The sequence below is a fragment of the Protopterus annectens genome, chromosome 1.part0, assembly GCF_019279795.1.
Source record: "Protopterus annectens isolate FY-2018-M chromosome 1.part0, PAN1.0, whole genome shotgun sequence".
NCBI lineage: Eukaryota > Metazoa > Chordata > Ceratodontiformes > Protopteridae > Protopterus > Protopterus annectens.
Window position 1 is genome coordinate 1,725,799,462 of NC_056725.1, and position 12,551 is coordinate 1,725,812,012.

General features: G+C 37.8%; 1 protein-coding gene across 2 annotated transcripts in view; it reads left to right on the forward strand.

Annotated features, from left to right (window-relative positions):
• The window catches only part of STXBP5 (syntaxin binding protein 5), a 3,006,986-nt gene that overhangs the window by 1,892,293 nt on the left and 1,102,142 nt on the right, over positions 1–12,551 (forward strand). For both annotated transcript variants that reach the window (XM_044068842.1, XM_044068850.1), the window contains exon 10: positions 8,285–8,439. In XM_044068842.1, the coding sequence (XP_043924777.1) occupies positions 8,285–8,439 (155 nt within the window). The remainder of the gene's footprint in view (positions 1–8,284; positions 8,440–12,551) is intronic.

Consider the following 12,551-nt stretch of genomic DNA (forward strand, 5'->3'; position numbering starts at 1 on the left):
AAAAAACTATTCCACAAAAAAAAAAAAAAGAAAAAGAAAAACTTCAAAACATTACATAAAGTGGGCGCTTCATCCCCCAACCCCATGTGGGGGCTGTGCCCCCCATACCCCACTACTTAAATAAACTCCGAGATTGCACTACAGTGAGGAAAATGACAAAGAAACAGAGGCAGCCAAGCTATTTCTTTCTGGGGAAAGAAATAGCTTATATGCCATTTCGCTATTTTGCTGTTTCATGCTTTCAAGTTCGATCAAGATGCATTCGAAGGATTGCATCTTCGATTATATAATAGGAACCAAGCTTTCCTCTCATGCCACAAGAGTTTAGACCACAAATCTTCCTAATGTAAAATAACTGGTTTGGAACCCAAGTGCTTAAATCGTAACAAAGACAGAACAACAGGCACAATAAGCCTTCACCCAGCAGTTCACAGCTCATAAGGGCAGAGGCTACCCTCTCCTCTCTTAAGAGTGTAGACCACAAACCTTCTTAATGTAAAATATCTGGCCTGAAGCCCAAGTCCTTAAATCAAAACTAAGAGGCTTTGAATAACAATTACAATTTAATCAGGCTACTAAAAACAGTAATAAATGCAGCAGAATAAATGTAATTGAACACTTTTAAAAACAAGCAGCAAAAGCATAATAAAGTAGGAAGAGACACAGATACAGTAAAAGCAGCTGAATAAAGTCTATTTTTGTGAAGTAGTAAAGGAGGAAAGCTAAGACAATTTAGGGTTGAGAAACTAAGGGAGTGGGCCTTTCCAAATTATCTCACTATACTCAGTAAAATGAGCTGATGTAATAGGACTGAGAGGAGTGTCCAATATCAAATTTGTACTACAGGCAGGCAGCTCAAAAGCCATCATGTTTTAAGAACACAACAACGGGTGGGTGAGAAAATAGACACATAACAGAATTACGGATTCTTGCAATATCAAGAGTCCTTGGAAATCAGTTCACTAACCCTGACAAATGTTCAAAACACACAAAAACTTAGAGAAATATTTTGGCAAACTCAGAACAGCAATTATACCTGTAAATCTTTTCAATTTTTGCACTCTTTATTTTTTAACTAATTCAGTTTATGATAGTTTCTGTTTTGTTTAGCTATGTACTGTTTCCACATGTACTGGTCATGTTGGACTATTGTTGCTTTCTTGCTGTGTGTTAACATTGATTTCATTATTTTTTTATATGTTCATGACCTGGATCATACCTGAAATGGGTCCACGGATCAATGTACCTATCTGGTTACAAATGTTAAATACATTGATTATATTCAGTTGCCTAGAACCTAGGTCATACTGAAAAACAATCCCACTGCTCTTCAAATTACCTGTGATATCTTACATCCATTCCAGGAAAGGTAATTCCCAAGCAAGCAGGGGCCTAAAAGGGACATTTCAGAGAAAGACATGAGGCTTGAGTCAAGTGGAAGAAAGTGGCTTCAGACCAGCAAAATGACCATGTTTCCTTAACATTAAATGGTTAAGTAGAACAGAAGCAAATGTAAAAATACCAGAGGCGAGAAGCAAAAACTTTGTGCTAACAGTCTAAAGCTTGTGAGCATGATTCTTCAAGTTGTTTGCGCAGTCATTTCTGGAGCACATAGCAAACTTAGAAATACCAGATTCATATCAGCAATGCAGCAGTCACACTCAGAGTGTATATGGCAATGCTTATTTCCATTTTAAGGAAATATTCAAAAGCGCAGTTAAAACATTATTTGAAAAACATAAAAAACACTATCTTAATAACAGAAGTCTACACACCTTTCTTTAAAGTATCTGCAAGCATTCAAGCAGAATCACTGGTCTATACACTTGGTCCTCTTAACTGGTATCATACAATCTCCTTTAAAAATAATATAATTAGAAAACTGTATGCATTCAGATCTTAGAAGAATAAATTGGCTTTACTCTGCTGTCCACAACATGGATTCAGAAATGGGTATAACACTATTAACTGCTGTCTATAGTGCAACTGACGTGTTTCTTCCTCATATGAAACATGACTTTTTGACTGTTGCCGTCTTTATTAATTTGAAGACAGCAATCAAGACTGTTGATTATCAACTCTCTATTCATAAACTCCAAAAGTTTACCCTTAGTGAAGTTATATTTAAGTGACTAAGAAAAAACATTACATAAAAGATCATTAATTTCAAATGGCAGATGGACCACTGAAGGCCACTATCATTCAGAGGAGTTTCTAAATAGGCCTGTTTTAGACCCTGTTTTTTTGTTTTGTTTTGTTTGTTTGTAACTGTTCCTTAGTAATGTAGTTTGGAATCTCCACCTACAGTTTATCCCATGTGCAGATAATATGCTGTTTTTAAACTCCATCACTATCCCTTGTTTAGTCCAAAAATTCTCTACAAAATAATTTACTGAAGTCTAAGAATGATTAAAAGTAAAGTATGTCTTAATGCTGAAAAGACTGCTTCTCTCAGAATCCCTATTTCTGGGTTCATCTTACAAAATTTCTGTGACTACGCTTCCTATGATGTTTTGCTTGTTGATCAAATCCAGGATCCTATAGTTTCTACTGACAGTTCTCGCTTGTCACTCTGTTCTGTTTACAGCTTCTACTGACAGTTCTCGCTTGTCACTCTGTTCTGTTTACAGCTTTCCATCTGTTTCATACTTTAAAAAATTCTACAAAGTTGTCATAAGTCCTAACAGATTATCCATATTTTGCTACATCTATTTTAGTATTGTTCTTAATTTGAATTTGCAGTCACAGTGCTTGTATAAATACGATAAATACATCCCACTTATTTCCCCAGTAGGACTGAATGATTATAGTCCCAACCAGAATTTATGTATGCAATATATTTGAATAAAGTACCCTTTCATTTTTATCTGAAGAGTGCAAAGTGCTATAAACCTACTAGGGAAGAGCAAATCGAAGATGTGGGCTAACCACTGACATGTTCTAAAAGTAACGTGGTTTATGGGTTTAATTATGATGTGAGAAAATTGTATGAGACAAGCATTTAAAATGTCCAGTTTGTATATCATGGTATGTACACTGTCTACTTACTGGCTTTTTTAGTCTCTAAACATAGAATGTCTTTTTCCAGCTCTCTGGTATAGAGAGATTAAACCCTGTCTGCGCTGCAGGCGACCTGAGCTCAGTTATTGATTTGCTTGTTTATAGGAGCTAGCCTGGGAAGATGAGTGATTGGACAAGCTGGCTTGCCTGTCATGGGTGGAAGAAGGTAGTTCTGCTTCACAATTAGGGTTACACCTATTGGGAGAACTGTGCGTTACATACACTGGAGACCGATTCTGTCAAGCCTGCCCTGTCAAATTGCAGCTGTAAGAGAATCTGAGGGAACTTGGCATGCGGAGACGCAGTTCCTCTAGAAACTGCTGTGGGGAAGGGGGTTCTACTCCCATGTGGAGATGGTAGGCTACCCCCAATTTTTATGAAGTGCCTTTAACAGTCTCATGCTGTTTGGTAACTTTCTGAGGATGTGATTTGGATCTACTTGATAAAGAAAGTGCTTAGTGAGGTATTTTAGTCACCCATCAAGGGCACACGCACTTTTTCTTCAGCATTTGTTAACCATTACTAGCATAGTTCGAAAAACTTTTTATAACATATAAAGGAAACATTGCTGCCTTCACAATCTCAGTTTGCACAACTGTAAACGCCCCTAGTAAAACTTTTCACTTACACTTATGCTTCTCAGATGGTTATTAATTTCCTGTGTCTTTCCTAACTAAAATGATCACTCTTTTTTTTCTCTAAAGGAAGCCAATGTCTGTGAAATAACTGCATCAATTTAAACCTCTTGAGTTGAGGGACTCCATCACTGATGTATTTTTTAGATTCATGTAATATCAAATGTCATTTACACAGATTATTTGCCAAGAGTAATGCATGCATTTAATATTTATAATGAGTAAATATATTTTGTCAGTTATATTTATTGTTTTGCTAGTGATTGATTCCATAAGATCATGTATGCATAGCCATAACTCTATGTTATTACAGGAAAAAACTTGGTAAAAGAAACTTGCATATACTATATTGTGTTTCAGATGCACTTTCACACTTCAGTGTCTACTTTCTGTTTTTTTACTTAAATATATACAAAGGCATATGCAATTAGGCAGCAACATTCATTTAATTAATTAAGCACATGAAATATTGAGATTTGAGAGATTGTCTCAGGAATGAATGAGTGAAAGTGCCTTTTCTAGGCCTGGTGGATATACTTCCTTAATCAAAAGAACTTGCTACACTTCCTAATCAAAAGAACTCTGAAATGATAACTTGAATGTTGTAATCATTCTCATAATGCAGCTACTTAGCTTGTAATTTTGTATGCACATTTGATATAAAAAATGTAAGCCCCACATCCCCTTACTTTGGTGTTTTCATTCCAAGATCACTGCGCCTTGGGACAGAGAGATCACTGAGAGGTAGTATAACATTGTCCAACTCTTACCAGTATACGATAACCTTGGACCACTCAAAGCATGCTAAGATTTCAATGTAGACCAAATCAGGCTTCAAATAAGCTACCAAGAATTGCACAAGCAAATGCCATTCCAAAACTTTAAGGTCTGGCTAGTTTGATTTAAGCTTGGGAACCCAAGCAAATGACTATAGTCCTTCGAACTCTGTTTAGTTCTTCTGAGTGCACGTGATGGTAAGTCATTTTTATGTACATATCAGTAGTACTTTCAGTTGGTTATTATAATGAAGTGATACTACTAATGGAAAAGGTCCTGTCATTTAGGAAATCTTTCTCAGTCTAAGATCTTGAAGGCCTAGCTCCACTTTTGCTTTAAGTTCCATTTTAAAATGCAAGCCCTAACCTTGCCCAGGTTATGCATAGCTTAGCTAGAAGCATAAATATAGCAGGCTTGCTTTCTTTTCACCAAAGGTGGTATCAGGATTCAGTGAAAGCCTTCATGGTCTAGCATCCTCTAATGGTGGATCTGATTAGGTAGCACTTTTTCCTCTTTCATTGGATCCTGGGATATGGAGTCAACATTGAAACAGCTGTATCGCTTTGAGGTGATTTTTGGAATTTGGCAAAGCTGAGCCAGGCTGGAACTGCTTACTGTTGTCAGAGTGTTGTGTCTCTTTGTAGCCAGTGTAAAGTATATGCAACTTTATTCTCTTATCGCTATTTTCACTCATTTTATGGACTGTCTCCTCTTTCTGATACCATGCCTGTGGTACCCCACAAGATATGTTTTTCTTCCCATATCGGTACTGTATACATTGTACCTTGATTGCTGAAGAAATGCATTTTTCTTGTATATTGGTATTAGCATTAGCTAACATCTGATCACCATGCCTTAAGACATCAGAATCTTGCTTAAAGTTTAATATTACTTTCACTTATTGTCTAGAGTCTTATATGTGCTATTGCACTTCAAACTTAGTCCTTAATTTCTTGGAGAAAACAGTCCCCTTAGAACATTAAGCATGGTGTTTTATCTTGGATGATTAATGATGCCCACTGGGTTACATTTTGTAGAGTCCCCTGCTGCAAGTCTTGATCATAGGAGGCTACTAGGCTATTGACCATGAGGCCCTTATAAGCCTAGCCAAGAGTTTAGCCCATGCATAAACAAATCAGCACCCGATGCCCCTATCTAGCAGGGACACGGGTGGAATCCCAGGGATGTATTTTCTATTTCCCATCCAGTTACCCAGGTTGCACTTAAAAAGGGGTAAAGAGGTACTCTGCTTGACAAGGAGAGGGAGTCTATTCCACAGATGGGGAGTGTCTGTGGCACAAATTTGTCTCACCAACAAGTCCTGTTGATGTCACAGACCAGGTTGAGGCCGCTTGTGTGGGTTACTCGAGTGGAACTTGACTTGCGGATATGCAGCAGTCCCATCAAGATGGGGTCTGAGATTGCTTTGTATGCCAGACAGAGGTCACCTCTGAGGAGTCTGTATGAAACAGAGTAGAGGGTTGGGCTTTTATCCTGTGTATGGTAGATTTTTGAGGCCCTGGATTCTCCTGGTGAGGAACCTCTGTGTTCTCTCCAGCTGCTGCATGCGCTTTGCGAGGTACATGCCGAATTGGGCATTGTACTTAATAATGGGCCTTATAAGGGAAGAATACAGGGATGTTATGACCTCCTTGTCCCTGGATGAGATACCCTTACTTATGAGGTATGCCATGTAGAAAGCTTTCCCTACAATAGAAGCAACATGGTGGGCAAAAGGTTGCTATCAATCTGGATGCCCAAATCCCTTACGACTGACTGTGTGCTTAGAACGTTATTAATATGATAATTTGTGGGGACATCACTCCCCCTAAAGGGGATGATGTTGCATGCTTTTTTATTCAGCTTGAGGTCATGTTTCTTGAGATAGGGGAGAGATGGAATTTGAGATCTTCATCTGAATTTTAAGATGCATGGTTAGCACGTGTTGCTCATTTTTGTGAGGTCCTTAAAAGGTTTTGCAACCACAGCTGTATAGTTTGTTTTTGTCCACTTATTTCTCTTTATTCTTCCTCTGCTATTTTTGTGCTAGTTAAATGCTAATTAATTTGCTGCTGACACTCTTTGAGAGTTTGGCCCCTTTAAGTTGCCTTTCATGACTTATTTTCTTTGTCTTATTGCCCTGGAGTAGTTTATCTAACAATCAGATGCTAATGATGCCTAAGACTAAAAAGGATTTTTGACTGCACATTCAGATGTCATCTTTGCTGTAGAATTTTTGCCATAGACTGAGAACATTTTGGGTTGGGGGGAGTACGAGTCATTTTTCTGAAGGTTTGCCCATACATATCCCCTCCTTGTGTGATAAGTCTGGTAACAATGTGAACTACATAAAAACATGTCCTTTAAAAACTGACAGTAATAATACTGAACTAACCATTTTAACTATTTGTGCAACTATACCTGGGCTTAGAGAGTGAATTTTCTACAAGATGTGATCCTTTTTGGTCACTGTTGCCTTTGAATGTTTTTAGTAACACTCACTTGTCCTGTCTGTGTTGTGTAAGTTGCCTGTTTTATGTCGAGAGAGATAGACTGATGATGTACATGTATTCATCCATTTATTTAATTCTGTGACACTCACACAGTACTATTCAGGTGGACAGAGAAGCCATAGCCTGTACTACCATACCTCTCGAGTGTACCTCATTTCGAGGAACGTTCCTCATTTGGGGTCTTAAAAAGTACATGTTCATTGAAGTTCCACAGTGAAAGGGTCTGTTACACATTCAGTGTTAGTAGTATATTAACTGATATCAATGGCAAATAGAAATTAATCATATTATTTCATTAAAAGACCTAATCTATAAGTAAAAATATCACATTTTAGCCATCCTATGAGCTTCCTAGTTGAAGTCGTTAGTAAGCCATTCACAAGTGTTCCACATTTTTCCCATTTGTTCCACATTATGAGAGGTGGTGTTTCTCATTTTGGAGATGGAAGGTTGAGATCTATGTGTACTACAACAAATTGTTAAAAGAGAGAAAGTACTTTCAGCATTGCTGTTTTAACATGCTTGCAAGAGTCCCATCTCACAACTCTAGGGTTCAGGGTTCAATCTTAACTTTCAGTCATGGTATGTATGTGGTTTACATGTGTTTGTGTGCATGCATGCATACATTCTTGGGGTGCTTTGATTTCAGCCCCTGCCACTGAAGTCTGGAACATGGCCAAAAAAATACTCGAGCACTGTCCCACTTAGCCAGTTAAAGACAGAAGGATAGATATATAGACAGACAGATGGAAAAAACACTGTCGCATCCAGCTGCCAAAACTCCTTTCTTTTCAATAGGTTTTATTCGAGCTTAATACAATAGTGTAGTTATTGATTATCATTTGACACCAATGTAATTGTTTCATGTATAGTTTCCTTTTTTTTCCTGATCTGAAAGGTCAGAAAATATTGTGAAAAAGATTTACTGCAGTAAGACATGCTTATTTTTTCTTGTTTCACCTGGTTACTTGAGTGACAGAAAAACATGTGAAGTAAGTAGATGTGCAACTTGTAAACTTTCTGTTAAAAAAAAAAATCACTTTTTATAGCATTTGTAGAATTAAAACAAAAGTATGTGAAGTAGATTTTAATTTTCTGAACCAATTTTGCATGACATTAAACCTGATAAGGAATACAAGTGAAAGTATTGCAGTCCTGAGATATACACACAAAAAAATCTAGCTATAAGAACTCCACTTGATATACATCTGTTAAGTTGCAGTTATTAATGTAAAAAAAAAAAAAAAAAGCATACATTCTTCATTGGCTGCATTTTTATTTTATTTATATTTTTTCCAGAGATCCTTTCATCATTCTTTCTGGGGGGTTATCTTATGACACTGCAGGCAGAAGGCCTTGTTTAACAGTCATGCATGGGAAGAGTATTGCAGTGCTCGAAATGGACTATCCCATCGTTGATTTCCTAACTCTTTGTGAAACACCATACCCAAATGGTAGGTCTGGTATTTTTGTTAATTTTTATACTTGAAAGGTACTTTATACTGGTAAATAATTTGGATAATATCTCTCTGTCTCTCTCTCGCTACGTTTGTAATCATTGGAAGAGCATGCAAGTGTCTTCTACTCATACCTTCAGTAAAGCTTTGTATGACCGGTCATTAGTCTTTCTTTTACTGTAGTTCCTTTCTTTCACTGCGAAACACTTTATGGGACGGATTTTGTTTTTGCTGCCTCAGCTGCTGTCTGCAGTGTCCCAGATCCCTGCTTCACTCTTTTGTAGCCAGTACCTCGGGCATTTGATTGGCTTGCTGTACAAACCAGGACCTCATTAATATGAGACCACCTTCTGTAAGTTTTTTTTTTGGGGGGGGCACATAGAGGAGATCAGACCACCCTTGTCTGTTGCCATTCTGACAGCAGTGGGAGGCATTTTTCTTTATATCATACCCACAGCTCTGCCCCGTGTCCAGCGTACAGTTACATCAGTGCAGACATTTGTCCGCAAGGGATCTGCTGGTGCATTCCCTTTTGGTTTGGTCAGGATTAAAGTTCCCTGGTTTCCACAGGGGCTGCAGTGCAAGCAAAGCATACTTCCCCTCCTCCCCAGGATAGGTGAGCCACAAAGTATAACTAGACTACTTCCCCAGCAGACTCTTCAACGCCTGGATTTGCTGATCAAACCCAGGTCATCTGGGTGAAAATCAGAGTTCATTCTCCCTGAACCATACGATCTGTTGTAGTAAGGAATTTTATTGTTGTGCATACCAAGGTTAGAAACTGACATCTTTTATGATATTGTGTTTGTTATACACATCTATCACTACCCTTCTTATTGGCACATTCAAAGACTTCCAGTCAGTGAAGGGGATGCTTTGAACTGCTGGTAAATAAGGGGAGAAACTCAAAGACAAAAGAAAAAATTATGTTTTCATAGTCAGCTGCTGACTTACTAAATAATATGTTTCTTCTGATCACTGTAGTGATACCTCAGTAATTATGATAATTCTAGCACTGATATTTGCTGATGAGGGCTGATCTCCAGGGCTGCATGCATTTATCAGAACTAAACCATTTGGGGTCTTAGCCTGCTTCTTTATTTGGTTTTATTGACTGGGTTGGTCTGGCTGGACAGAACAAAATCCCATTTTCAGCAGAGACTCAGGAGAAAAAAGCTCCATACAACATATAACACACATTGCAGTTGTACAAAGTTTGTTATAGATATACCAAAATGTATACGTCATGTAATAGAATATTTATATATTTGACATTTGTTGACCGGGTTAGTCTGACTGGGCAGCAGCCCTTTTTCAGAAGAGGCCTGAGGAGAAAAGCTTCAAAAAGTACAAACAAAAGAAATCACTTGACAGAGTTATAACTAAAATTACAATAATTACAATATGTATGAGATGTATGTTGAAGCAACATGCTAGAACAAGGTCATTAAATTGAAAACATAATGTAATACAAAGTTATGATAAGTAATGTTTACATAATATTGGTTTGTTGTTAAGCTAACCCTTATGGCTGACAAGGAACATAGTTTATCAAGACTTGAAAAAATAAATGATTCTTTTCTGTGTTTGTGTTACACCATTATTTATACAGTTTTATGTAATAGGCAGCAGTAGTTTATGAAGGTTTAGTACTATGATAAGTCTGAGGCTGAGAGTTTGCTTGTAAGACGTAGATAGTGTTGTACCAGTGAGGAAGAAATAAGTGGGCAGGATTTAAGGAGGAGAGGAAAAAGGAAAACAGTGTGTGAATAAGAAGAGAAAGAAAAGAGAGAGAAACGTATGGAAGGGTAAGTATTGGGAGGAAAATAAAGATGGACTCAAATATTGTGGGATTGATGTAATTAAGATGTCTGGAGAGGGAAAGGAAAGAAGAGGCAGAGCTACATGAGTGCAGGGTATGGGTGGAAATGTGATACTACAGGAAATAGGCTGAAAGAGAGTAGTTGATAAAGAGAGTTTGGAGTTGGAAAAGGTTGTAAGTGTATTGAACTGCCCTGGTGAGGTGCATGAGCATAGCTATGTGTCAGTCAGGTGTTTCCTTAAGTTCCGTTTGAAATAGTATAGTTTGCTGGTTTGCATAAGGTGGGTTGGCAGTTTGTTCCATAGTTTTGATACATAAGCCGAGTACAGAGAGTATCCATTAGGAGTTTCTGGATTTGCTGGTGTGTACCAGTGATTTGATATTGGATCCTAGGGAATGAGGTGCTGTACAGTTTGATAGATGTTACTTAAGGAGGGGCATTTGCCTGGGTCATATATAAGTATACAGGCAGAGGTTAATTGGATGAAAATTAGATGTTGTGGTAGTTCTAACCAGTATAATTGCTTCAGGGCTAGGCTGTTGTGGCTTCAGTAGGGGGAGGATAGCAGACGATTTTGCTACTTTATTGTAACAAGTTTCAAGCTTGTTCAGTGTGGCAGTTTGCAAGTTATTTTGGTGAGGCATAAAGGACTAAGGGCAAGAGGTAAGATGATGGGAAGGATTTCCTAGTTGTGTTTCTGAGATAGCATTTGGATCTGTTTAGCAGTCCTAATTTTTGATGGCTTGCCGTATGTGTAGTTCAGATTTAAGGTTTTTGTCAAAAGCAACACTCAGTCGCTTTGTATGTGTTGCTGTTTTTTGTTGGCTAAAGTAATGGTGAAAGAGTTTTTCATCTTGTAAAACTGTTTGGATGTATAAAAAGCATGAGTTTGCTTTTATTTAGGAGTAGTTTTGCATTGTGTAGCCATACTTTGATAGTAGAAAACAATGTTTGGGTGATGGTTTGAAGTTCTGAGAGGTTTGTTGCAATGCAAATTAAGGTAGAATCATCTCTGTATTTTATGATGGATGCCTATTTGATGTCAGTGTATAGGTCGTCAATGAAAATATCAGAGAGCAGGTGTCTGAGAATTGAGCCTTTGGGGGGACTCCTACAGGGATGTCTAGAGAAAAGGAGAAATGTTATGGCTTGTCTGTCTGACGGGGAACTGTGAAACCATAAATATAACAGGTGGGAGAGCCTTAGTAAGGGGAATTTATTTCAACAGGATTGGGAATCTGTGTTGAATGGCTTGGAGAGGTCAAGGAATATGGAGGATACTAGAAGACTAGTATTCCTGTTTAAGTTGATGTCATTTGTGAAACTGAAATGAGTTGTTGTGCTGCATTGCCAAGTTATTGGGTTTATAATTCATGCTATAATTGGGAGAGTAGGTAATTGTTTGCCAGATAGCTATATAGTTGTGTATGCATTCCCTTTTCTAGAATCTTTGATAGGGAAGATAATATTGCTATTAGCCTATAGTTTGTGAGTTCTGTAGAATTACCACCTTTGTTGAGGGGTGTTATGAAGGACTTCTTCCAGAGCAGTGGGACATGACCTTCAGTGACTGAGCAGCTGATGATTAGCATGGAGATGGGATAAACAAGTGGTTCTGCTGCCAGTTTGAGATAGCCACCTGGAAGGTAGTCTGCTGCCAGACTTGTTGGATTTAGTTGTTTGAGATATTTTTAATGGTAGCTGTAGGGACAATGTGAAGGATGAGGGGCTACTTATTTCTGTTGTTGGGTATGGTTTATTAAGAGAGGATGTATCCTTGATTAGTGAGAGAATAGTTTAGATGAAGTGGTTATCAAATTGAGAGGCTATGTTATTGGTAGGGTCATTCGTTGATGGAGGTGGGTTGTTTTTTGGCCTGGGTGGAGTAGGTTTTTCATGGATGACCAAAACAGTTTTGGATTGCTTGTGTGTTTGTTATGGTATTTGTTGAAATGCATTTTCTTTTTAGAGTTCAGTTTTATTTTGGGACCATTCCTTTCAGGCTTTGTTTCTAATTTTTATAATGTCTTTGGTGTCTTTGGCTAGCCATGGTACAGGGTATGTTTTTGTTATTTTAGTTATTAGGAAGAATAGTTCATTTGCAATATTTAGGAACATTCTTTTGAATTCAGTTACTGCTTCTCTTAGAAGTAGTAGTTTGTGGATGGTCCAGTCACATTGATGTAGATGGGTGAAAAAAAAAAACTTGTTCTTGGAAATTAGTGAAATTGCATAACTGCTTGTATGCTTTGTGGTTCCTGTCTTGTATATGTTGGTAGGTGGTGA